This window comes from Anomaloglossus baeobatrachus, chromosome 4 (genome assembly GCF_048569485.1).
Source record: "Anomaloglossus baeobatrachus isolate aAnoBae1 chromosome 4, aAnoBae1.hap1, whole genome shotgun sequence".
Classification (NCBI taxonomy): domain Eukaryota; kingdom Metazoa; phylum Chordata; class Amphibia; order Anura; family Aromobatidae; genus Anomaloglossus; species Anomaloglossus baeobatrachus.
The window spans coordinates 476387989-476414606 of NC_134356.1; the positions used below are offsets into that span (position 1 = coordinate 476387989).

The 26618-nt window shown below is 46.0% G+C and overlaps 1 protein-coding gene across 3 annotated transcripts in view; it reads right to left on the reverse strand.

Annotated features, from left to right (window-relative positions):
* Window positions 1–1460: 1460 nt before the first annotated feature.
* Window positions 1461–26618, reverse strand: part of RNF111 (ring finger protein 111) — a 103342-nt gene continuing 78184 nt past the window's right edge. The window contains exons 11-14 of one of the 3 annotated variants that reach the window (XM_075345719.1): window positions 16894–16986; window positions 4083–4178; window positions 3482–3585; window positions 1461–2679 (exon numbers count right to left, since the gene is read on the reverse strand). In XM_075345719.1, coding sequence (XP_075201834.1) covers window positions 2562–2679; window positions 3482–3585; window positions 4083–4178; window positions 16894–16986 — 411 coding nt within the window. In that variant the 3' untranslated portion in view covers window positions 1461–2561. Of the gene's footprint in view, window positions 2680–3481; window positions 3610–4082; window positions 4179–16893; window positions 16987–26618 lie in introns of all 3 variants that reach the window. The other 2 variants (XM_075345718.1, XM_075345720.1) reach the window with 2 other exon arrangements.

Below are 26618 nucleotides of genomic sequence, written 5' to 3' on the forward strand. Positions count from 1 at the left end.
GAAATTTTTGCCCAGGCGCTTCAAAATCTTGTAGAAAGCCTTTCCAGAAGCAATTTTAACTGCAAAGTGATGATTACATACAAATTTGTTTGACTTGCTGGTACAGGATTGTTAGAATTTCACAAGATACGTATACATGTAAATATTGATCCTTTTGTGCATTTTCTCCCATTTCTGTAGTCTATTAAAACTGTATAAGTGGTTTTTCGGAAATATATTTGCAGTGTGAAATAAAGACTAAATATAAGTACCTAACTATCCAGTGCATGAGGTGTTTGAAGCCCTCTCTATTTACTATTTTGGTGAGGATGACTCTAGTACACTGTGTTCTGGAACAAACCTCAATCCTCTACATAGAAAGATATTTACAGCTTGAAGCAACTATTTTGGACATTAATAAGGAGGGACCATTAGTATGCGTGTTCTCTGCAAATATCTTTTTAGCATATCCATTTAGCCCTATGCATTACAAAAAGGTAAACCTGTGATGAAAATCAGCAGAAAGAATTGACATGCTGCAGATCTCAAAAACTGCACAGCACCTCAATTTTGGTCCTGAAAACCTTACCATGTAAATGAGTGGTATTGTATCTGCTGAAAGCTTTTGTAAGTGAAACCACAAGAAAAAAGCACAACACATCTGCAGTATTTATCCTAAGAAACAACTGCAAAAAAACAAAGAACACTTGTTTTGCTTCCATAAAAGAAAAACCTTTTAAAGAAAGAAAGAAAAAAAACAACCTTTATTTCGGATTATAAGACATACTTTTCCTCCCAAAAATTTGGTAGGAAAGTAATGGGTGCGTCTTATAATCTTAAGATAGCTTACAGAGGGTGGTGGAGAGAGGTCACAGGAGGCCAGGGGAGGGCTGCGGCGGCTGTGCAGGGGCTGAGGCAGCTGTGCAGGGGCGGTGCTGTGAGCGGTGAGAACTTTAAATAATGGCATCCGGAGTCGACGCTTGCGCAGATGGCACTCAGCTCAAGATCTCATCTGAGACACACGCTGCCTCCAGCACATTGATCTCCCAGCAGCGGACTTAAAAGGAAAATGGAGCCCAAAGGTGGCGCTTGCGCAGATGAGATCTTGACTTGCCATTGAGCTGAGAGCTATATCTGCGCTGACTCCAAGCGCCATTTCTTTGAAGCCCTCATCCCCCGAAGCACAGCTGCCCCAGCCAGAGCCGCCAGTTTCTGGGACACCCACCGCCCCTGCCTCCTGCGACCTCACTCCACAACTGCTGCCACCGCCTACCGGAAGACACCACCGGATTATAAGATGGACCCTTTTTTTTGCTCTGAATTTGGGATGAGTCTTATAATCTGATGAGTCTTATAAATACGGTATTAATAGGCCTGACTATTATTATGCTTTTCATTTTTTATCAATTTTGAATTGTGCCTAAAAAATATAAACTCTTCCCCCTTACATTATAAATAAGAAATAAAGACACACAATCAGCTTTCATTTAGCTAAGTTTATTAAACCAAAAACTTTCTATGCGAGAGTTTTTGGGGACCTTGAAAAAGTTCTCTGGATGCATGGACACCTGCCATATAACAGCTGCTATTAAGACTATACATTAAATGTTAGAATTGTTGGAGACTTCTTACCCATATTAGTAAGAACATGTACCTGACTACTTGCTATTGGACAATTTGTTAGAGCGATTTCACAGAAGCAAAGAAAAATCACATCCATAAAGAAATAAATAGGTGAACAGCAGTCTAAACTCCTTAATATCGACATTTAAATATATTTGCATTGTGCTGAAAAGTGATTTAAAAACACCTTTGCGGAAACTGAACAAAATGGGTGGCAAATAGTTATTCTAGTTATTCTCAAAGCAGTGTGATCTCAGCATTAAAACAAATGTCGTCATCTCAATTAGCACTTTTTTTGTTTTATACAGCAGCCCAAAAATAAGGAATGTTTTCATACATTAATTTCCTTTTTGACAACTAGAACTTTCATACGTACAAACTAAAAATTAACAATTGATTAAATTAAGGATTTCACGGTTAGTAATGAGTGAAATCCATTTAGCCTGGGACTATGTAAAATCCACACGCCCACACAGACTCACAATTCTACCGACTAGAGCAGCTAGATCTTGCCTGCAAGTTTAAGGGTTCACAAAGCCCATAAATGTGCAAAGAAATGCAATACGAGAAACCATGCAAAAATACATATAAAAAAAAAAAACCCAAAAAAAACAAACAAAAAAAACCTGTAAAACAAAATAATGGAAATGGAAAGAAACAAAATAAACAAGAAAAATGCTGTATAAATACATTTAACTCTCCCTTGCTTTGTAAGCAGCAAAGGACCTAAATATGATCTGTATACAAATGGTAGTCTATAGCATTAGTTGTATACTGAGGCAGAGCCGACACCAGATTTAATGCTTCCACGTCTGTGCACATAAGTCATGCCATCTTTTTTAATGATTTTAGAAGTTAAACTTTATTCTGGATTTCAACATGGGTCATGCCATCTTTGGTTGGCTGCAGTACCGAAAGGAGTGAAGGGGCACATTATTACCAATTTAAAAAAAAAAATGTCAACTATCAGTAGGAAATTGAGCTTCAATGTCCACTCTACAAATGGGGCACTTTTTGTTGGTGATCAGCCACTGGTCCACACACACTTGATGGAAGAGATGCATACATGGAAGGCGCCTAGAGGAAGGAAAAAAACAAGATTAGTAAAAATCCCCACTTTCTATATAAACCGATTCTAAGAAAATACCAGTGCCCTAACTTATCTCATGGACTTTAGTGCAAAAGCTATTCCAGGACCTCAAACTATCATATACTAGTCATACTGGTGTCCTCTGCTCACAATGGTGAGGCGCCCAGTCAAAAGGGGTGTCTACACCCAGTATTTACAGCAAAATACCTCGGGCAAAAAAGGCAGATATGCAGAAATATCACAGCAGTTGCTTTGCCAATAGGAAGGCGGTCATATACCTGGACTAAGTTAAAACAAAATTTTAAAAAAACCTCTAAAGCCCCTCCATACGCTAGAGGAGAACTCATCCTGCCGAGCGCTCCCAGGACGTTTCAGAACAAAGCCGATCAAACATGTCAGATCCTCCTGTCCCCTGACAGCTTAGGCAGTCTGACAAACCTGATTAGAATGGTGGTCCTATCAAAATTTGTCTAACTTTATGGGGGTGTATTAAGGAGCAAATAACACCAATGATTTTTTTTCTTTAATCTCTGATGTTCTTAGAGGAAGGAACTAAGTTGGGCAGTCAGGTAGGAGGCTATTCGCAGGGATCCAGTTCAGCAGTTACAGAATACGGACCTGGCTGCAGGACTGGAGTCCTGTGAATAGAGTCTCACATATATAATGTACACAATAGGAAAAACACTAATATAACTGTCTGTATTTCAAAAGACATGCTGTCTATAATCTACAGAAAATGCTCCACCCGGCTTTGTACCTCATCAATAGAGTATTTGGATGGTACCTTACCTGACATCTTCACCTTCCTCTAATATAGAAAGGCAGATGGTACATTTCTCTTCAGTGTCCTCCTCAGTGGCTTCCTCCCCATCTTGTTTGCCATGCAGTTTCCTCTGTGAGAACCAATCAGTGGATACCTTATTAGAGATGAAATTATTGGCAAACTTTATAAAAGACCAGTTTTAGGAATACATGTACGACAATACAAAAATACATGAAAACTATTCTAATGCTCTTAGCACGTAAATTGGGATTGCATTATATGTGTTACCTACAAGTGCTATTTCAGGATCTCAAACGCCCAGGGCCACACTGCAAGGTCACATCTGCACGTGTATACTAATGGGGTTTTTATATTTCCCGGCCTGCCTAGAGGGATCTATACTACAGTTCAACCTGATCTCATGGATCTATTAAACCCACATGTGACAACAAAAAAAATTAATCAGCAGAAAGGGGAGAGAGTTATGCCTGCTTCGACAGCTGCCATTACTAGCTTTCACCGGAGCAGGAATTACAGAAAATAGGGATATGGCTGTGCAGCAATGACTAGGCAACGTAATGGCTTAGGAGACAATATTATGAGGAAGGTTACATTTTCACTTCTTACCTTCTTATATTTGTGTGGGTATGTGCATCGCTCTATGGTCCCTTGTGAAGCCCCACGATTTACATTTCCAAGCCTTTCCTCCAGATGAATAAGCTCCTGCAAGAAGAAAATCATAACCATCAATGGAAAAAATATTACTAGTTATTGAAAGTTTGCTGGCACCTATGCTTAAAGGGGTTGTCTGGGTACAACATATTGAAGAACAAATAATTAGTCGTGGGGGGGTGGGGGGTGAGGAGCATAGGTTACACCATACAAAAATAAAAAAAAAAATCTTGATCTGGGTTTTCAGAAGTAATATACCAGTCACCACTTTGATGCCCTAGGAATTCCTGGCCTCTACATAGTCTAGAATAAAAGAATGCCATTGTGTTATATAGGCAGAGGCACATATAGAAATCTAACTCAGCTCTGCATAGGGACATTCATTCAGTGGTTTCAAGAAATTACTGGCTGAAAAGGTTATTAAACAAGATGAACTTGCCAGTGGCAACAAAAACCTGGATTACCTCCATAACGACTGCAGGCGGTAAAATTATGTCCTAGCGGTCATAGTGTTAATCTCCCCCAGCTGCTGCTGGCAGCCAGGGGAGATCGGCGCAAATCTCAACTGATCTATACAGCTGAAATTTGAGCTTGCCAGGCACGCCTTTTAACCCCTTAAATGGCACTGTCAATAAGTGACAGTGCCATTATACCCACGATCGCATTGAAACTTTACCTACAGGCCGATACTGGAAGTCACGTGACTTCCGGTGGTTGTCATGGTAGCACAGGGTCATGTGATGACTCCTGTGCTTCCATGAATAAGGTCCTGTAAACAAACAGCTGAGTACTGGCTGTTACAAGAGATTACCATTTCTCCCGGTCTGAGCGGTGCCGCTCTTATCGGCAGAAATCATTGAGCGATCAGACTGCCGATTGCTATAGTCCCCTAGGAGACCTAGTTAAATAATTAAACAAAAATATGAAAAGTTAAAAAAAAACAAAGAAAACAAAAAAAAAAAACCTAAAAAAGTTCAAACCACCCCCCTTTCACCCTATTGAAAATTAAAGGGTTAAAAAAAAAATAAAAAATTTGGTATCACCGCGTCAGAAACGCCCAATCAAAAATCAATTAATATGATCGGTAAACAACGTAGCGGCAAAAAAAAAAATTCCAAAACGTCAAAGTTACGTTTTTTGGTTGCCACAAGTTTTGCACAAAATGCAATAACAGGCGATGAAAATGTAGCATCAGCGCAAAAATGGTACGGTTAAAAAAGTCAGCTCGAGACGCAAAAAATAATCCGTCACTGAGCTATAGATCCCGAAAAATGAGAATGCTATGGGTTGCGGAAAATGTTGCAAAACGTACGCTACTTTTTTTGGGCAAACTCCTGATTTTTTTTTTTAATTCCTTAGAGAAAAGTAAACGTATTCATGTTTGGTGCCTACAAACTCGCACCAACCTGAGGCATCACACCCACACATCAGTTTTAGCATAGTCAAGACTGAATAAAATCTCAAAAACAATGGTGCAATCGCACTTATTGCAATTTTTCTGGATTTGGAATGGGTTTTTTTGCCATTATCCAGTAAACTATATGGTAAAACTCTTTCATTTAAAAGTACAGCCCATACCGCAAAAACCAAGCCCTCACATGACCATATTGACTGAAAAATAAAAAGTTAGCCTCTCGGAAGAAGGAAGGCGAAAAATAAAAAAGTGGAAAGTGCAAAATCGGCCGGTCGTGAGGAGGTTAATTAAAATATTATAAAAATGTAGGATTTTTTTTCCGTTAAAATCTAGTAGCCTTTAAAAGAGGTTTTTTCTTTCAATCTTCAGGAGCACACTGCTCCCTTGCCTACTGGCTTCCTGAAGCTTGATGGGTCGGGCAGGCAAGTCTAGGCAATTTGTCTACACTGTGCCCCCTCTCATGTTGCTAGCTGAGACACCTTTGTCTCTTCAGGATGAGGGAAGCACAGTGACACAGAGTATGGCCAAATCCAACTAGTTTCAGAGTGGCGCTTAGGAGATGAACAGCCACAACTTGCAAGAGTGAGCTTCTTGCCTACGAAGCCCGACAACTCCGAGGTGGCCTGTAACCTTGTCAACAAGCTGTAATATCTCGAGAACAGAGGATTTTTTGGATTGGAGACTAAGGCCGGGGCCACACAGGGATTTGTGCGACTGCTCGCATGACACTAGGCTCATGCTCGCACAGCGGGAGCAGAGTGTCATGCGACTGTGGTCCGATCGTGTAATCAGACCACAGTTGCGGAAGGGAGGGCAGGCTTTATCTCCCTATCTCCTCCGTTGCCGGCTGATGCGAGAATCACACTACTCTCGCGTTACACCGGTGCGATGTTTCTCTCGCCCCATAGACTTGAATGGGTGCATGTAGAACAGGATCCCATTATAATCGCAGCATGCTGCGACTGTTTTCTTGGTCCGATTAGGGTTCAGAAAATAAATCGCTCATTGGTGCTGCCCCATAGAATAATATTAGTACGAGTGGAATGCGTTTTTTTATTGCATTCCACTCGCACCGTTTTTCTCGCCGTGTGTCCTAGGCCTTAAGCTGATAATTTTTTTACACTCATTCCAGAATAGGTTATTTTACAGTCTACAGTCACATCAAATGCATTAAGATTAGTGAAAAAGGTTTCAATCAAAAACTGTTGCCAATAGTAACTATTCACAGCACAACTTTTATTTTTCAAGAGTAGAAAACTCATTGAAAGCGGTGTTGTGATTAGATGCCAGGTGCGACAGTTTTTCTCTTAGACAGTTTCATCCATCTTCCCAAATATCACCTCATGCCCAATAATCTTAGGCCACAGAACAAGAATGCTAAAATTTTAAATGCCTGATGCTTTTGTTCTCAGGAGAGATCTGCAGTCTGTACTTTTCTGATACCCTCTTCCTTTTGAAAACGAACGGATGCTTGGCCGATCAGAGTGTGCATGCATGCATGCGTTAGTAGGGGTGGCAAGAAGCTACTGAAGAAAAAGAAGGGAATTTTGTTTACTTACCGTAAATTCCTTTTCTTCTAGCTCTAATTGGGAGACCCAGACAATTGGGTGTATAGGCTATGCCTCCGGAGGCAGCACAAAGTATTACACTCAAAAGTGTTAAGCCCCTCCCCTTCTGCCTATACACCCCCCGTGCTCCCACGGGCTCCTCAGTTTTGGTGCAAAAGCAAGAAGGAGGGAAAAGAATTATAAACTGGTTTAAAGTAACTTCGATCCGAAGGAATATCGGAGAACTGAAAACCATTCAACATGAACGACATGTGTACACAAAAAAACAGGGGCGGGTGCTGGGTCTCCCAATTAGAGCTAGAAGAAAAGGAATTTACGGTAAGTAAACAAAATTCCCTTCTTCTTTGTCGCTCTATTGGGAGACCCAGACAATTGGGATGTCCAAAAGCAATCCCTGGGTGGGTAAAATAATACCTCGTAAGAGAGCCGTAAAACGGCCTCTTCCTACAGGTGCGCAATCGCCGCCTGAAGGACTCGTCTACCTAGGCTGGCATCCGCCGAAGCATAGGTATGCAACTGATAGTGTTTCGTGAAAGTGTGCAGGCTCGACCAGGTAGCCGCCTGACACACCTGCTGAGCCGTATCCTGGTGTCTCAAAGCCCAGGACGCACCCACGGCTCTGGTAGAATGGGCCTTCAGCCCTGAGGGAACCGGAAGCCCAGCCGAACGGTGGACTTCGAGAATTGGCTCCTTGATCCACCGAGCCAAGGTTGATTTGGAAGCCTGTGACCCTTTACGCTGGCCAGCGACAAGGACAAAGAGTGCATCCGAGCGGCGCAGGGGCGCCGTACGAGAAATGTAGAGTCTGAGTGCTCTCACCAGATCTAACAAGTGCAAATCCTTTTCCCATTGGTGAACTGGATGAGGACAAAAAGAAGGTAAGGAGATATCCTGATTGAGATGAAAGGGGGATACCACCTTAGAGAGAAAGTCCGGAACCGGACGCAGAACCACCTTGTCCTGGTGAACAACCAGGAAAGGGGCTCTGCATGACAGCGCTGCTAGCTCGGACACTCTCCGAAGTGAAGTGACTGCTACTAGAAAAAACCCTTTCTGCGAAAGGCGTGAGAGAGAGAAATATCTCTCATTGTCTCGAATGGTGATTTTTAAAGAACCAGCAGCACCCTGTTCAGAATCCAGGGTTCTAACGTCAGCTTGTAAGGAGGAACGATGTGACAAACCCCCTGCAGGAACGTGCGTACCTGTGGAAGTCTGGCTAGGCGCTTCTGGAAAAAACACAGAGAACGCTGAGACTTGTCCCTTAAGGGAGTTGAGCGACAAACCCTTTTCCAGTCCAGATTGAAGGAAGGACAGAAAAAATGGGCAAGGCAAAGTGCCAGGGAGAAGAACCCTGAGCAGAGCACCATGACAGGAAAATTTTCCACGTCCTGTGGTAGATCTTGGCGGACGTTGGTTTCCTAGCCTGTCTCATAGTGGCAATGACGTCTTGAGATAATCCTGAAGACGCTAGGATCCAGGACTCAATGGCCACACAGTCAGGTTGAGGGCCACAGAATTGAGATGGAAAAAACGGCCCTTGAGATAGCAAGTCTGGTCGGTCTGGTAGTGCCCACGGTTGGCCGACCGTGAGATGCCACAGATCCGGGTACCACGACCTCCTCGGCCAGTCTGGAGCGACGAGGATGACGCGGCGGCAGTCGGCCCTGATCTTGCGTAACACACTGGGCAACAGTGCCAGCGGAGGACCACATAAGGGAGCTGAAACTGCGACCAATCCTGAACTAAGGCGTCTGCCGCCAGAGCTCTGGGATCTTGAGACCGTGCCATGAACGTCGGTACCTTGTTATTGTGCCGGGACGCCATGAAGTCGACGTCCGGCACCCCCCAGCGGCAACAGATCTCCTGAAACACGCCCGGGTGAAGGGACCATTCCCCTGTGTCCATGCCCTGGCGACTGAGATAATCCGCTTCCCAGTTTTCCACGCCTGGAATGTGAACTGCAGAGATGGTGGAGGCCGTGGCTTCCACCCACATCAAAATCCGCCGGACTTCCTGGGAGGCTTGCCGACTGCGTGTGCCGCCTTGGTGGTTGATGTATGCCACCACTGTGGAATTGTCCGACTGAATTCTGATCTGCTTGCCTTCCAGCCACTGCTGGAACGCTTTCAGGGCAAGATACACTGCCCGTATTTCCAGAACATTGATCTGAAGCGAGGACTCTTGCTGGGTCCACGTACCCTAAGCCCTGTGGTGGAGAAAAACCGCTCCCCACCCTGACAGACTCGCGTCCGTCGTGACTACTTCCCAGGATGGGGGTAGGAAAGATTTCCCCTTCGCTAATGAAGTGGGAATAAGCCACCACCGAAGGGAAGCTTTGGTCGTCTGAGAGAGGGAGACGGTCCTGACGAGGGACGTCGGCTTCCTGTCCCATTTGCATAGGATGTCCCATTGAAGGGGACGCAGGTGAAATTGCGCGAAAGGGACTGCCTGCATTGCTGTCACCATCTTCCCCAGGAAGTGCGTGAGGCGCCTCACGGGGTGTGACTGGCCTTGAAGGAGAGATTGTACCCCTTTCCGTAGTGACTGCTGTTTGATCAGCGGAAGCTTCACTATCGCTGAGAGTATGAAACTTCGTGCCAAGATATGTCAGCGATTGGGCCGGTGTCAGATTTGACTTTGGAAAATTGATGATCCACCCGAAACCCTGGAGAGTCTCCAGGGTAGCGTCAAGGCTGCGTTGGCATGCCTCTAGAGAGGGTGCCTTGATCAGCAGATCGTCCAAATACTGGATCACCGAGTGACCCAGGGAGTGTAGGAGCGCTACTACAGTAGCCATAACCTTGGTAAAAACCCGTGGGGCTGTTGCCAGGCCGAACGGCAGTGCCACGAATTGCAGGTATTCGTGTCCTATGGCGAAGCGCAAGAAGCGCTGGTGCTCTGGAGCAATCGGTACATGGGGATAAGCATTTTTGATATCGATTGATGCAAGGAAATCTCCTTGGGACATTGAGGCGATGACGGAGCGGAGGGATTCCATCCGGAACCGCCTGGTTTTTACCCGTCTGTTGAGCAGTTTCAGGTCCAGGACCGGGCGGAAAGACCCGTCCTTCTTTGAGACCACCAACAAGTTGGAGTAAAAACCGTGGCTCTGTTGCTGAAAAGGAACAGGGATCACCACTCCTTCAGCCGTCAGAGTGCGCCGCGCCTGCAGAGGAGCCTCGGCTCGCTCGGGAGGCGGGGATGACCTGAAGAATCGAGTCGGGGGACGAGAGGTAAACTCTATCTCGTAACCGTGAGACAGAATAACTCTCACCCAGCGGTCTTTTATTTGTGGCAGCCCGGTGTCGCAAAAGCGGGAGAGCCTGCCACCGACCGAGGATGCTACTAGCGGAGGCCGAAAGTCATGAGGAAGCCGCTTTGTTAGCGGCGCCCCCGGTGGTCTGTTTAGGACGTGACTTAGACCGCCATGCATCAGAGCTCCTTTGTCTTTCTGAGACCTTGTGGACGAGGAGAATTGGGACCTGCCCGCGCCCCGAGAGGAGCGAAACCTCGACTGCCCTCTCCTCTGTTGGGATATGTTTGGTTGGGACTGGGGTAAGGATGTATCCTTTCCCTTGGATTGTTTGATGACTTCATCCAGACGCTCGCCAAACAACCTGTCGCCACAAATTGGCAAACTGGTTAAGCGCTTTTTTGGAAGCAGAATCTGCCTTCCATTCCCGTAGCCATAAGGCCCTGAGTACCACCGAATTGGCGGCCGCAACCGCCGTACAGCTCGCAGAGTCCAGGACAGCACTAATAGCGTTGCCGAGGTTTGGGAGGTAATGGATGCCACTTGTGGCGCGGCCGTGCATGTGGCTACTTCAATTTGCGCTTGACCTGCTGAGATAGCTTGTAGCGCCCATACGGCTGCAAATGCTGGGACAAAAGAAGCTCCGATAGCTTCATAGATGGATTTCAACCAGAGCTCCATCTGCCCGTCAGTGGCATCTTTGAGCGAGGCTCCATCTTCCACTGCAAGTAATGATCTAGCCGCCAGTCTGTGAGATTGGAGGGTCCACTCTGAGACACTGAGTCCAACCTTTAACCACGTCAGGTGGAAAAGGACAACGTGTATCCTTAAGGCGCTAAGAAAAAACGCTTATCTGGACAAGCATGGTGATTCTGGACTGCCTCTCTGGAATCAGAATGGTCTAGAAACATACTCTGTGTACACTTGGGGAACCTGAAGCGGAATTACTCCTGCTGATAATCTGACTCCTCCGCCGGAGGAGCTGAGGGAGAAATATCCAGCATTTGATTGATGGACGCAATAAGATCGTTCACTATGGCGTCCCCGTCTGGAGTATTACGATTGAGAGCGCCCTCAGGATCAGAATCCTGATCAGCTGTCTCCGCATCATCAACCGGAGATTCCCCCCGCTGAGACCCTGAACAACATGATGTCGAGGGAAATTCTAAGCGAGCCCGCTTAGTCGGTCTGGGGCTGGGGTCTAAGTCAGAACCCTCAGCCTGGAATGTATCCCGGGAGGACATTGTTGGTCCAATTGAGGGGGGCCAGGGAACAATGATTCAACAGAGTCCCTTTGCTGAGATACCGGCCTGGACTGCAAGGCTTCTAGTATCTCAGCCATAGTCTCAGAGAGTTTTGCAAACTCCATCCCCGTCACTAAGGACCGTGTCAACAGGTGTCTCCCCCTGGGCCCCTCTTAGCAGATGCTCTGGCTGAAGAAGAGTCACAGGGGCCACACATTGCACACAATGAGGGTCAATGGGACCTGCCGGCAGCTGGGTCGTACAAGCGGCGCAGGCAGCATAATAATCCTGTTTTTTGGCACCCCTGTCTTTGTGGGCGCCATGCTATTGTTTTCCCTGATTAACACAAAAGGGTAAATAGCCATAATGAACTGTGCTCAAACAGTGTAAAGTATATAGTAATAACACAGAATGTATCAATACACTACAGCACCATGGGGCTAACACCACAGGTGCTGCTTACCAGCCGCCTAAAGCGGTTGTGAGGCCACCAGAGACCGTGTCTGGGTTTCCCAGGGTTTGTCCCTCTCTGCAGCGTCGCAGGAGCTGACAGGAATGGCTGCGGCGTCCTGACGAGAGGAGGGAGCCGTGGGCGTCTCACACAGTGCACAGTGAGGGGAGTGGAGTATGCAAAGCATGCTCCAGCCCTCATGCTGCTCGTTTGTCCCTCTCTTCCGTGCAGCGTCCCGCCCTTCCCCTGCCTGTCAGGGCTGAGGGCGGGAAAAAGGAAGCTAGGCCGCAAGAAAGCCGGGGACTCGAGTATAAGCGTCGCCGCCGTAAAAGCGTGGCCGACGCCGAAGTCCCCGGCGAACTACAAGTCCCAGCCGCGCCGCAGTTTCACATGGCAGCGGCGGTTAGCGCGGTAGCCCCTACATATAAACACACTCAGCGACGCTGAGTGTGTAATGGCACATATAGACCCGGTCAGCGCCGCGGTCCCCGGTGCACTAGCACACCCAGCAAAGCTGAGGTGTTGCCGTGCGCGGTCCCTACAGGGATACAGAGTACCTTCAAGATGCAGGGCCATGTCCCTGAACGGAACCCGGCTCCTATCCAGCAGTCTCCACAGGAGTTGTGGATGAAGCACGGTCTCAGTGCCTGGAGACCGATAGGATCCCACTTCACCCAGAGCCCTGAGGGGGATGGGGAAGGAAAACAGCATGTGGGCTCCAGCCTCCGTACCCGCAATGGATACCTCAACCTTAACAACACCGCCGACAAGAGTGGGGTGAGAAGGGAGCATGCTGGGGGCCCTATATGGGCCCACTTTTCTTCCATCCGACCTGGTCAGCAGCTGCTGCTGACCAATCTGTGGAGCTGTGCTGTGCATGTCTGCCTCCTTCGCACAAAGCATAAAAACTGAGGAGCCCGTGGGAGCACGGGGGGGGTGTATAGGCAGAAGGGGAGGGGCTTAACACTTTTGAGTGTAATACTTTGTGCTGCCTCCGGAGGCATAGCCTATACACCCAATTGTCTGGGTCTCCCAATAGAGCGACAAAGAAAAAAACATTTGGCCGATAAGTATTGAATGTGTATGGGCATCTTTAGGCTATGTATGCACTAGAAAGTGCCTTTTTCTTAAGGAAAATCCGGACCCTTTTAAAAGAATGCCGCACCCGCGGTAAAAAAAGAAAAAAAAAAAAACGCAGTGAAATCCGCATGCGGTTTTGCTGCGGATTTTCCACAGGTTGGTCCCTGTGGATTTTTACCATTATCTATGGTAAAAAACGCAGGTACCTGCAGAAAAGAAGTGACATGCTCATTAATTCCGCAACGGTAAATCCGCGGGTATAAAAAAAAAAAAACGCAGCGTGCGCACAGCATTTTTTAAAACCCATAGGATTTGCTGGTGAATGACTGCAGCAAAACCGCGGCAAAGTCCACAGTAAATCCACAGCGTGTGCACAGGGCCTTAAGGCCCCGTCACACTAAGCAACATCGCTAGCAACATCGCTGCTAACGAACAACTTTTGTGACGTTGCTAGCGATGTTGCTGTGTGTGACATCCAGCAACAACCTGGCCCCTGCTGTGAGGTCGTTGGTTGTTGCTGAATGTCCTGGGCCATTTTTTAGTTGTTGCTGTCCCGCTGTGAAGCACAGATCGCTGTGTGTGACAGCGAGACAGCAACAACTAAATGTGCAGGCAGCAGGAGCCGGCTTCTGCGGAGGCTGGTAACCAATGTAAACATCGGGTAACCAAGAAGCCCTGTCCTTGGTTACCCGATATTTACCTTTGTTACCAGCCTCAGCCGCTCTCAGTCAGTGCCGGCTCCTGCTCTGTGCACATTTAGCTGCAGCACACATCGGGTTAATTAACCCCATGTGTGCTGTAACTAGGAGAGCAGGGAGCCAGCGCTAAGCATTGTGCGCTGCTCCCTGCTCTGTGCACATGTAGCTGCAGCACACATCGGGTAATTAACCCGATGTGTGCTGTAACTAGGAGAGCAAGGAGCCAGCGCTCAGTGTGCGCTGCTCCCTGCTCTCTGCAAGTGTGGCTGGTCACTGGTTGCTGGTGAGCTCACCAGCAACTCGTGTAGCGACGCTCCAGCGATCCCTGCCAGGTCAGGTTGCTGGTGGGATCGCTGGAGCGTCGCAGTGTGACATCTCACCAGCAACCTCCTAGCAACTTACCAGCGATCCCTATCGTTGTTGGGATCGCTGGTAAGTTGCTTAGTGTGACTGGACCTTTAGTCTGCGGTGTGGCACTAAGATAAGCAGCTTTCCCAATAGGAACAAATGGAATGTACACAACCAACACACAGCGTGGACACTACAAGGCTGGGAATGTTACTGCCCACCATGGCTACACATTAGGGTGACCATATGCGGTGGAGAGAAGGTAAGAGGCACAAAGGATTGCCTCCAGTAGCAGATACTCAAATGCAATAGTATTAAAGATGTCTTTTGTAATTGAAGCACCATGACTCAAGTTAGTTTGCCACATTTGAAAGAGCAAATATATGTATAAACCAGTTTCCGTATGCTCTAAAGATGAGCAATACTCTTCTAGTGGCTGGGTCGGTTTTTTCGTGGCCACTAGATGGAGCCCTACGAACAGTGTCCTACTCTGTCATCTACTGTTCCTCTTGATTAGCCAGCTTAGCAAGACGTCCTCAATGCACACATGATATCATGCCACGCCGGCTAACCAAGGGAAACAGCGGATGACAAAGTAGGAGACATTTTGCAGGGCTCCATCAGCGGCTACGGAACACAGACCCTCATTGTTGGACAAATTTCTCATCTCTAGTATGTTTAGTCATATGCTAGGAACCTGTACTATGTACATTTTGGATAACGAGGCCTGTGTTTTTTTGTAGCCCACCATCGATATAATTGTTAACTTTTGCTCACATCTCAATTACTGAATACAGAGGATACACAATGACTAAAGCTGCAATACGCAGTAAAATGGAATCAATTGGTATATAAACTACATACTGGACAAACATTATAGCTTGCTTAATTACAAATCAAATGGAATGCTAACAGTAAGCGTTTTAGTATTACAGGGTGCAATAAAACAATAAAAGAAATGAATCATGTATTAGAAGTGTGAAACAGTGTTAGCCCCTTCCTGATTTTACTCTTTTGCATGTGTTGGCACACTGAATTGTTTCAGATCATTAAACATTTAAAAATACTAGACAAAGATAACACAAAATGCAGTTTACAAATGAAAGTCTTTATTAATAAAGGAAAAAATAGATCCAAACCTACAGGGCCTTGTGAAATAGTAACTTCTCCCAACTCCCCTCCCATTTCAAGAAATCACTTAAATAAGACCTGCCTGAAAGCAAAGTAGACCAAAAGATTCTAAAAAACTAGATTTCATGCTGAGATCCAAAGTAATTCAGGAACAAATGAGAAACAAAAGTAGCTGAGATCTATCAGCCAGGAAAAAAGGTTATAAAGCAATTTCTAAATCTTTGAAACTCCAGCAAACCACATTGAGATTCATCATCTACAACTGGTAGATAAAACAGTGGTGAACCAGGAGTGGCCAGATGATCAAAATTACCCCAAGAGCGCAGTGATGACTCAGAGGTCACAAAAGACCCCGCAACAACATCCAAAGAACTGCGAGCCTCACTCAGTTAAGGTCAGTGTTCATGACTCCACCATAAGAAAGATGGGGCAAAAATGGCCTGACGAAAACCACTGCTGAGCAAAAAGAAAGTAAAGGCTTGTTACAGTTTTGAAAGAAAACATCCTGATGATCCAAGACTTTTGGGAGAATACTCTGAAAACTGACGAGACAAAAGTTGAACTTTTTGGAAGGTGTATTTCCCATTACATTTGGCATAGAAGTAACACAGCATTTCAGAAAATGAACATACTATATGGTGGTGGTAGTGGTCTGGGGTGGGTTTGCTCCTGGAGGACCTGGAAGACTTGCTGTGGTAAATGGAACCAAGAATTCGGCTATCTACCAAAAAATTCTGAAGGAGAATGTCCACCCATCTGTCCGTGACCTCAAGCTGAAGCCCACTTTTGTCATGCAGCAGGACAATGATCCAAAATGCACCAGCAAGTCCCCTCTGAACGGCTTAAGAAAAAGAAAATTAAGACTGAAGTGACCTAGTCAAAGTCCTGACCTTAATCTGAATGAGATGCTGTGGCATATGACCATAAGGCAGTTCATGCTTGGAAACCCTCCAATGTGGCTGAATTACAATTCCTCAAGATCGCTGTAAAAGACTCATTGCCAGTTATTGCAAACACTTGATTGCAGTTGTAGCTGTTAAGGGTGGCCCAACCATTAGGTTTAGGAGCAAATCACTTTTTCCACACAAAGCCCTGTAGATTTGGATTTCTTTGTCCCTTAATAATAAAGGCCTTTATTTATACACTGCATTTTGTGTTATCTTTGATATTTAAATCTGTTTGGTGATCTGAAACAAGCGACACAAACATGCAAAAAAATAAAGTAAAAATAAATAAAATCAGGAAGGGGACAAACTTCTTCACACCACTGTATGATCATCAATATGCATGTAAAAGAATACTGAACTTCACAGTAGAATAAATCAATGAAAATAGGGTTTAATTCCTTGCCTATCAGCTCACTCCAAGATGCTCACTAAAGACATCTGCAGGAAACTTACAAAGTGGCCTGTATCTTTTTTATGGGGAACGTATATTAACACTCTGCATCTGATTAGGGGGGAATAGTTTATTGTGTATCCTTTTTAAAACACCAAGAACACAGCAACCTCATGGAAAGATTCCAGAGACGTGTTGCTCAAAAACATGACAGCAAAAAAGCTAACATTCTGTTACAAACCTCAAAATTTCCCCTGAAAGGAACTCTGAATGACCTTCCATCCAATCCAGATGAAATGTAGCGGATGTGAGGGTAGCCCGCCATGTCTGGAACCTATTCAAATAGCAGATGTAAGTTAAACTTTAACACAACTGCTTGGAAATGATCGCATTCATCTATTTGCTGTTAGAGGGGCTTTGTAGTGAGCACCCTTCTGGCAGCAAAAAGACTGAAACAAAAAAAAAAAATAATGTTTTTTTATATAAAACACATATCTATAGAGAAGGACCAGAAACTGGTTTTGCTTTTTCACTTGCAGGAGAAAAGTGGTGTCATGCTATATGAAACTCCGTACATTACAATGATCCTTACCACTACAAGAGCCCAAACACAAAGTGTGGATGCATCTTTGGCCCCAGACATGATTGTTATATTTTTTTTTTCTTTTTCTTAAATGACAACTTGTGTGACATAAGACAAAGACAGAAACATGGGGAACAGACAAACTAGCTGGCTTGGTACCCAAGATACAAAGCTCTACAGTCTTTACAGGTTTTATATGGTATCGGGAGCCTGAAGAGCACCTTGCTTCAAGAGGTGCAAAGCCAAAGACTTCCCAAACAAGACCCATTCAAGCCTTGCTGAAATTACCAGAAAGTCTCATTCCATTAGAAGAATTTATCACGTATCCACAGGACAGGTGAAAACGTAAAGATCAAGTGAAGGTCCCAGAGGGTGATCCCCACCAATAGCCAGAACAGAGCTCTTTTATTCCCATTAGAAATAAGCGGCAACGAACATGCTCCACTGCCAGACCATTAATTTTCTATGGGGAACTGCCTGAAGAAGCCAAATACTTTATTGGCCAGTCCCATAGAGAATTAATGACATGGTGGATATGCATGCGCACTGCCACTGCCTTCTAAGTGAGATAAAAAGTGCCCCGATCTGTCGACTGGTGGGGATCGGACCACCAACTAACTCATTACATATCCGGATTATATGTGATAAATTCTTCAAATCATAATAGGCCTCTAAATTGCAATTAATTAGACCAACAAGGATGAATAAACCAAGAAGATTTTAGTAGGGCGCTATGAGGACTAATGCGTGCAGAAAAAAAAAAAAAAGTGAAAACTGCAATATAAGGATTCATAATCTAAATCAACCAACCTTGGAGGTTTATAGTCCTTGACAATTTGATGGATTGACAAATAATTGTCATTTAAACACTATATAAAAAAGACCCGGTAATGGAAATATCAGTGTAGACAATATGTGAAATACACCCTTAGGTGTGAACACGTGGAAAAGTTAGGAGTGGGAATCAGATGCAGAGTGTCAATTACTAACTGCTACATTTTCAATAAAACTAAAAAAAATGATATCTAGGAACCTGGTAAAAAAATAAATACATACAATATCAATTAAATTCCAGAGAATAAAATATACATTTGCACTTCTTCAGTAAAAGGCCGTCACACTTGCGTCTATCTACACCGTGCACGGAGCCTGGCTCTGACATCACCGGGCTAGTGGCACTCTGTACAAGAACTTTTCACAGACTGTTTAGAATATCTTTAACTTAGGTTTTTGTTTCTTTCTTTAACAAGCCCCCTATTGACTAAAATTGCGAAACACAAGAATAGATAATATATAATTAGCATTACTGAGGTTCGCTTATATCATCCATGAGCCAAGACTATGTCAGTTTCCAAAAATATAGAACACTGTAACCAGAATGCCACAAATCCAATCACAAATCTGAGGACAGCCAACAATTATAGTCATTGTGCTAAATGGTTAGCCCTTCGTATCACAACCAGTTTTGGCCTAAATATTTTATTTTTGAATTGTGGCATTCTTGGAATCTTAACAGAGTTTGTCCACTACTTTATACTTGAATGACCTATCCTTAGGATAGGCCATCAATGTTACTCAGTCGGGGTCCAACAGCCTTCAACCTCGCCGAAGAGCTGGTCTTGGGGAGGCAGCCAGAAATGCTCAGTTCCAGAGCTGCCCCGCCTTCCGATAGCGGCGGCAACCTGCTACTGTACATCCGCCTTCTATTGATATAAATAGGTGGTAGATGTGTAGTACCCGGCCACGTAGGCCATCAATTGGTGGAGCAGCTCCGGAACTGAGCATGTCCGGCACCTGCTGCTACCGCAGTCACAGACCGCAGCCGGCAAATTAGACATTGATGACCTATCCTAAGGATAGGCAATCAATGTAAAAGTAGTGGACAATCCCTTTAATTGGAGTGCTGCTTTTAAATGCCCCTTCAGATTTTCAACTTCTTGACATGCAACGTGAAACCGGCCCGACTATCCACGCACCACAGTATTTCTGGGACTGCCAATATAATACTTTAATGTGCAGGTAAGCCCGATTATGGCAATACCAAATGTCTGTGGGCTGATTTATTTTTATACAAGAAGCTTTTGAAATAAAACAATTGTTAATGGGTTCCGGAATTCTAAGAGCCATACGTTTCACAATTTTATGCCACCGTGGCTGTATGAGGGGTTATCTTTTTATTCCAAAATGTAGTTGATGTCACTGGTGCTATTTTGCACTAGATGTGGTTGTCACTTTTTCTAAGGCAATTTGAACAAAAACAAAACAGCAATTCTATATTTTTGTTGAATTTGTAAAAACACCATTCACTGTTCGGCATAATCTATGTTCTCTTCGTTATTTGGGTGATACAAATAAAAATGTCATGGGTTTTCTAGGTTTACGTCTGTGTTACTTTTGCATGAGAAATGTAATTATATATATATATATATATATATATATATATATATATATATATATATATATATATATATATATATATATATATATATATATATATATATATATATATATATATATATATATATATATATATATATATATATATATATATATATATATATTTAAAAAAAAAACAAAAAACAAATCCTCTTGTGAATTTATTCTGATACCCATGAAGTTCTTAATTTGAATTTCTGAGCTATTTTGGCTGGACTAGACTGAACACACCATGTCCCATTTGAAGGGCTCCTGACATGGTAAACCAGGGGTGGGGAACCTTTTTACTGCCGGGGGCCATTTGGAATTTCCTACTAACCTTTGGGGGCCGCACAACATTATCAACCTGAAAAATAACCCTGCTATATTTGGTCAAACGATTAATTAACTCACCCCTATTGTGGTGGCCGGAGCTGCTTCTCTTTGGTGCGATTGTGATGTTCGGTGATATTGATCATCTTGTTTCTCACAGCTGCTTTTCCAGGTTTGTCTCTGTCTGGAGATGCTGGGGGCATACACATCACAGGAGGGGCCGGGGCGCATAAATTACAGGAGACACTGGGAGTACACATCACAGGAGGGGCTGGGGCATATACATCACAGGAGGGGCTGGGGCATATACATCACAGGAGGGGCTGGGGCATATACATCACAGGAGGGGCTGGGGCATATACATCACAGGAGGGGCTGGGGCATATACATCACAGGAGGGGCTGGGGCATATACATCAGTAGGGGGCATGGACAGCCCTGGCGGTGGCACAGACATGACTGGGGACACGCACAGCACTGGGTGGCAGCACGCACTGCACTGGGTGGCAGCACGCACTGCACTGGGTGGCAGCACGCACTGCACTGGGTGGCAGCACGCACTGCACTGGGTGGCAGCACTAGGGAGACAGACAGGTCTGGGGGAACAGACATCAACAGGAGAGCACGGACTGGGGAGCATAGAAAGCAGTGGGAGGGTACAGACAGCAGTAGCGAGTTAAGAGCACTGAGGGGTGGCACACAGCACTGGGGAGCATGGACAGCATAAGGGGGGCACAGACAGCACTCACCGTGGCATGGACAGCACTGGTGGCAGCATGGACAGCATTAGGTGGTGCGGACAGCACTGGTGGGGGGGCATAGACATCACCCAGGGGGTACAGACAGCACTAGGGGGGGCACGGACAGCAGAGAGGGGTTACACCGCGCTGAGGGGGTACACAGCACTGTGGTGTACACAGCATTAGGGGGTACACACAGCACCTGGGGGTACACACAGCACCTGGGGGTACACACAGCACCTGGGGGTACACACTGTACTAGGAGGTACACAGCATGAGGGGGTACACACAGCACGAGGGAGTACACACAGCACGAGGGAGTACACACAGCACGAGGGAGTACACACAGCATTAAGGGGTACACACAGCATTAGGGGGTACACACAGCATTAGGGGGTACACACAGCATTAGGGGGTACACACTGCACTAGGGGGTACACACTGCACTAGGGGGTACACACTGCACTAGGGGTACACACAGCACGAGGGGGTACACACAGCACGAGGGGGTACACACAGCACGAGGGGGTACACACAGCACGAGGGGGTACATACAGCACTGGGGGGTACACACTGTACTAGGAGGTACACAGCACGAGGGGGTATACACAGCACGAGGGGGTACACACAGCACGAGGGGGTACACAGCACGAGGGGGGACACACAGCATTAAGGGGTACACACAGCATTAAGGGGTACACACAGCATTAAGGGGTACACACAGCATTAAGGGGTACTCACTGTACTAGGGGGTACACACTGCACTAGGGGGTACATACAGCACGAGGGGGTACATACAGCACGAGGGGGTACACACAGCACGAGGGGGTACACACAGCATTGGGGGGTACACACAGCATTGGGGGGTACACACAGCATTGGGGGGTACACACAGCATTGGGGGGTACACACAGCATTGGGGGGTACACACAGCATTGGGGGGTACACACAGCATTGGGGGGTACACACAGCATTGGGGGGTACACACAGTACGAGGGGGTACACAGCACTGAGCGGGGGGGGGGCAGCGATGGGTTGAGTACTCGCAGTGAGGGGGAGGGAGAGTCACACACACACACAGCACAGTTTCGGGAGGCTGGTAAACCTGCTGCAGCTCTTCTGTGTGACTTTATCGCAGCGTGCTGCTTACCCGCCCACCAGAGCACACAGGCCGGGGATAAGCCTAGAATGTATGGGCTGCAGTCAGGTCCTGGAAGTCAGGATCTGGAGAGAGCCCGTACATTCTAGCATCTACCCACAGGGCATCAGGCAGTGGGATTTAAAGGGCCGGCAGCCGGGAAAAGCGCGGCTGCCACCAAAGCACAATGGTCCCCGGGAATGTGCCCGGGGGCCGCATAAAATGTCGTCACGGGCCGTATACGGCCCGCGGGCCGGAGGTTCCCCACCCCTGTGGTAAACAATAGAAATCCCCACAAGTGACTCCATTTTGGAAACTACACCTCTCGAGGAATTTATCTAGGGGAGTAGTGAGAATTTTTAAAAGGTGATTCACATAAATGTGTAACATTGGCCTGAGTAAATTAAAATTTCCCATTTTTTCCAATACAATGATTGTATAGCTCAAGTTTTTAAAGGGAACCTGTCTGCAGAAATTTTGCCCTAAACCTAAAAGATTCCCCTTCTGCAGCTCCTGTGCTGCATTCTAGCAAGGTTCCTATAGTTATTCTGCCCCTTTTTAGATCAAAATAAATAGTTTAAGTGGTACCTTTCAGTTTGAAAATCTTGTTGATTCTACCATGGGGGCGGGCTGTCTGTTGTCCCTCCTGCCGCTTTAGGCAGTCCCCCAATGCTCATTTACATACCTCAGGACGCCGCCCAGTGCGTCCGAGGTCTCACATATGTGCCGTGCCACTGTAGCGGGACTGTGCACAGTGGGACCGCTGGGGACGTTGCGCAGGCACCAGATTATGGGCAGCGCTGTGATTTTCATCAGCAAGCTCCCGCCCATAATCTCGTGCCCGCGCTTTACCCTCTGCCTCCACCGTTCTGCGCATGCCCTGGCCAGATTAAGGTTTAGGGCAAAATATCTGCTGACAGGTTCCCTTTAAATGTTCAAAAAGGGTAATAGGAGTACGCCAGTACCCCATATGTGATTGAAAACTACTTTTGAGGCACAGTGCAAAATGAAGAAGGGAAAGCGAGCCATATTGCAGTGCAGATTTTGCTGAAATTGTTTGAGGGTCCATTGTCACATTGGCTGAGCCTGAGGTGCTAGAAAAGCAGACATTTTCCCCCCACAAGTGACCCAGCAGACATTTTTCCCCCACAAGTGACCCAATATTAAACACTGCACAGCTTAATGAAGTTATCTAGGGTGCAGTGAGCCTGCTGACACCACCACATGTGCCTCACCAAATTTTATACTATTAAATGATGAAAATGAATAAATATTTTCACCACTAAAATATTTTTAGCCCTAGGTTTTCAGTTTTTCTAATAGCCAATAGGACAAATTGTACATCAAACTGAGTGGTCCATTTGTTTCCTGAGAGCACCAATATCCTACATGTAATTGAGAATTACTTTTTAGAAGCATAGCAATGCATTACACCTGTCAGTTTGATACTAACAGCACACTTGTTAGACCATGCTCCTGGCATGGCCTAACAAGACACTGTTGCCAGGTAACCGGGAGGTAGTCATTTGACCTCAGGTTGCAATGATCAAGAACCAGTGAATAAGTTGCAGGGGGCCCCGACTGGAAGGGAGAGGGGAACACCCTCTCTTTCCCAGCCTCCTAACTGCTGCAACCGCTATTGATCGCAGCAGTTAGGGGGTTAAACAGTCAGGGGCGGTGTGGGCAACTGGCACTGAATGTGACAGCTGGAACTCTGCCATTACTTAAGCTGAGCTCCAAGATCACGTGTACACAGCTCCTGCACCCATGCGATTGCCAGGACATACCGGCACGTACATTTGCAGAAACACCGCCATGTAGGACATACCAGTACGTCCAATGTCAGGAAGGGGTTAAACTACAATAGTTCATTAAAGTGCTTCTTTAAGTTTATTATATGGGTCGATACGATTACAATTGTACCCAAATAAAACCTTATTTTTAGGTCTTGGTACTTTGTCACAAGAAAAATCTTTAAAAATAGGCTTTTTTGGAGATCATATTGGAAGTGCCTTATTTTTTATTTTAACTACACAGGTGTATTTTGTTTAACAAGCTGTAGATTTTATTGGTATCGTATTTGGAATAAATAAATTTTATTTATGGAATTTACTTCTTGTGGTGTTTTTTTTTTTTTTTTTTACTATGGATCAATAAGATTGCCTTGATACAAAATATGAGCTCTTTTTGTAAGGGGTAATTTTAGTATTAAAACTGATTTTGGATTCTTTTAATACTTAAAGGTGTTCTCCCATGAACTAAATTTAATTTCAAAGTTGATTTTAAATCAATAGATATTATTAAATAATAATAATAATAATAATAATAATAATAATAATAATAATAGTTTCTACAATTGGAGGCGTTTATAACAAAAAAACTAACAAACCCTTGTTCCCGTGCTGAGATACTCTTATATATGTCCCCCTGCTATGTGCTGTGTAATGGCCGTGTCTGACCGTACAGGGACATGATCAGATCGTACCACATCTGCTGGGCCGGGGAGGAAACTAGTATGCAAATAGCACAGCATGGGATCGTACATTTTTTTTTTTTGTTAAAACATTTCCTTACCTGTTTTTTAAAAAATATTTTACCTCATAGAAAGAGGTAATGCTGTAATGTCTGTATACGTTACTACTTTCTCCCCGGCCCAGGAGATGTGGTATGATCAGACCATGTCCCTGTACGGTCAGACACTGCCATCACACAGTACATAACAGGGACACAAGATCTCAGTACAGATTTAAAAAAACAAAAACATCAAATTGTGGAACTATTATTTTAAGATCTACTGATTAAAATCAACTTTAAAATGAACATTCATGAAAAAAAACCTTTAACCATGGTAAAAGGAAAAAGAGGAGGTTGGAATGTTTTACTAGCCACACATGGGGACTTGAACATGCCATCCTTTAGTCACAATCACAACCTATATTGTACAGTGCATTATGTAGCCTGTCCATGTTTGGCAGCCTATCTGGGATCTGATCGTCTGAGGGATATGGCAGGAAGAGGCCTATGTAAAGGCCACGTCACACTAAGCAAAATCGCTAGCAACATCGCTGCTGAGGCATGACTTTTGTGACGTAGCAGCGATGTTGCTAGCGATGTTGCTGTGTGTGACATCCAGCAACAACCTGGCCCCTGCTGTGAGGTCGTTGGTTGTTGCTGAATGTCCTGGACCATTTCTTAGTTGTTGCTCTCCCGCTGTGAAGCACACATCGCTGTGTGTGACAGCGACAGAGCAACGACTGAATGTGCAGGCAGCCGGCTTCTGCGGACGCTGGTAACCACGTTAAACAATCGGGTATCCAAGAAGACCTTCCCTTGGTTACCCAATATTTACCTTCGTTACCAGCGTCCGCCGCTCTCAGCTGTCAGTGCCGGCTCCCTGCTCTCTGCACACGTAGCCGGAGTACACATCTGGTAATTAACCCAATGTGTACTGTGGCTAGGAGTGCAGGGAACAGGGAGCCGGCACTGACAGCTGAGAGCGGCGGACGCTGGTAACGAAGGTAAATATCGGGTAACCAAGGTAAGGGCTTCTTGTTTACCATGGTTACCAGCGTCCGCAGAAGCCGGCTCCCTGCACACGTAGCAGAGTACACATCGGGTAATTAACCCGATGTGTACTGTGGCTAGGAGTGCAGGGAGCCAGCACTAAGCTGTGTGCGCTGGTAACAAGGTAAATATCGGGTTGGTTACCCGATATTTACCTTAGTTACCAAGCGCAGCATCGCTTCCACACGTCGCTGCTGGCTGGGGGCCGGTCACTGGTTGCTGGTGAGATCTGCCTGTGTGACAGCTCACCAGCAACCCGTGTAGCGACGCTCCAGCGATCCCTGCCAGGTCAGGTTGCTGGTGGGATCGCTGGAGCGGCGCTTAGTGTGACGGTACCTTTAGACCTCTGTTGCAAAAGCAACTGTGGACAACATGCAATCTCACCGCAGGAGCGCCAAGGGGAGGGATCTCCTAATCAAACTCCCCATATCCTGCTATCACTAGTGGACCTCAGGTGTTCACATACTGGGCTGTGCTGTAGGTAGATCCGGTCCCAGCATACTCAGTAGGAGCTCAGCTGTGTATTACAGCCTGCTCCTCCTGCCAATGACACAAAACCTAACTGTACAGCCAATTATAGGAAAAATTACCTGTATTCAGGACATACAATTGAGTCCATATGCAGGGAGGGCTGAAGCAGCATTCTTTGATTAGTGCTATATACAGTTCTGCAGCTGCTTCTGGAAGTCATGGATAATCCACACCAGACCTGGGCAAGGGGCAGGCCGCAGGCCACATCCGGCCCGCCTACCGTCTGTGACCGGCCCGCCTGGTTCAGGGCGTCCTTGCTGGACGGTCAGTGATGAGGGCAATCTGACCTGTTGTCCGGAGCTCCAGGCTCCAGGAGACCCCTGGTCAGATCACCTTCATCACACGCTGCGTGCCGGGCAGGGAGCGATCATGCAGCTCCGCACAGTCAGTGCAGGCAGCAGAACGCAGGAATCTCTTTGTTCCCTGCCCGACACCTTTCTCTGTGACACACACGTGCCCCGATATCGTCAGTACGGGGCGCGTGTGTCATTTGAAAAGTTCCAGCCCGGCAGGAGAAGCTGCAGCAGCCGGGGCCCGTACGAAGAGAAGCAGCGGCGGCCCGTACGGAGAGAAGCAGCGGCGGCGGGGGCTCCTAGGAAAACAGCATGGGCGCAGCCTGGGCATGTGAAAGAGAAGCAGCTCAGCGGGGGGCTCATAAGGAGG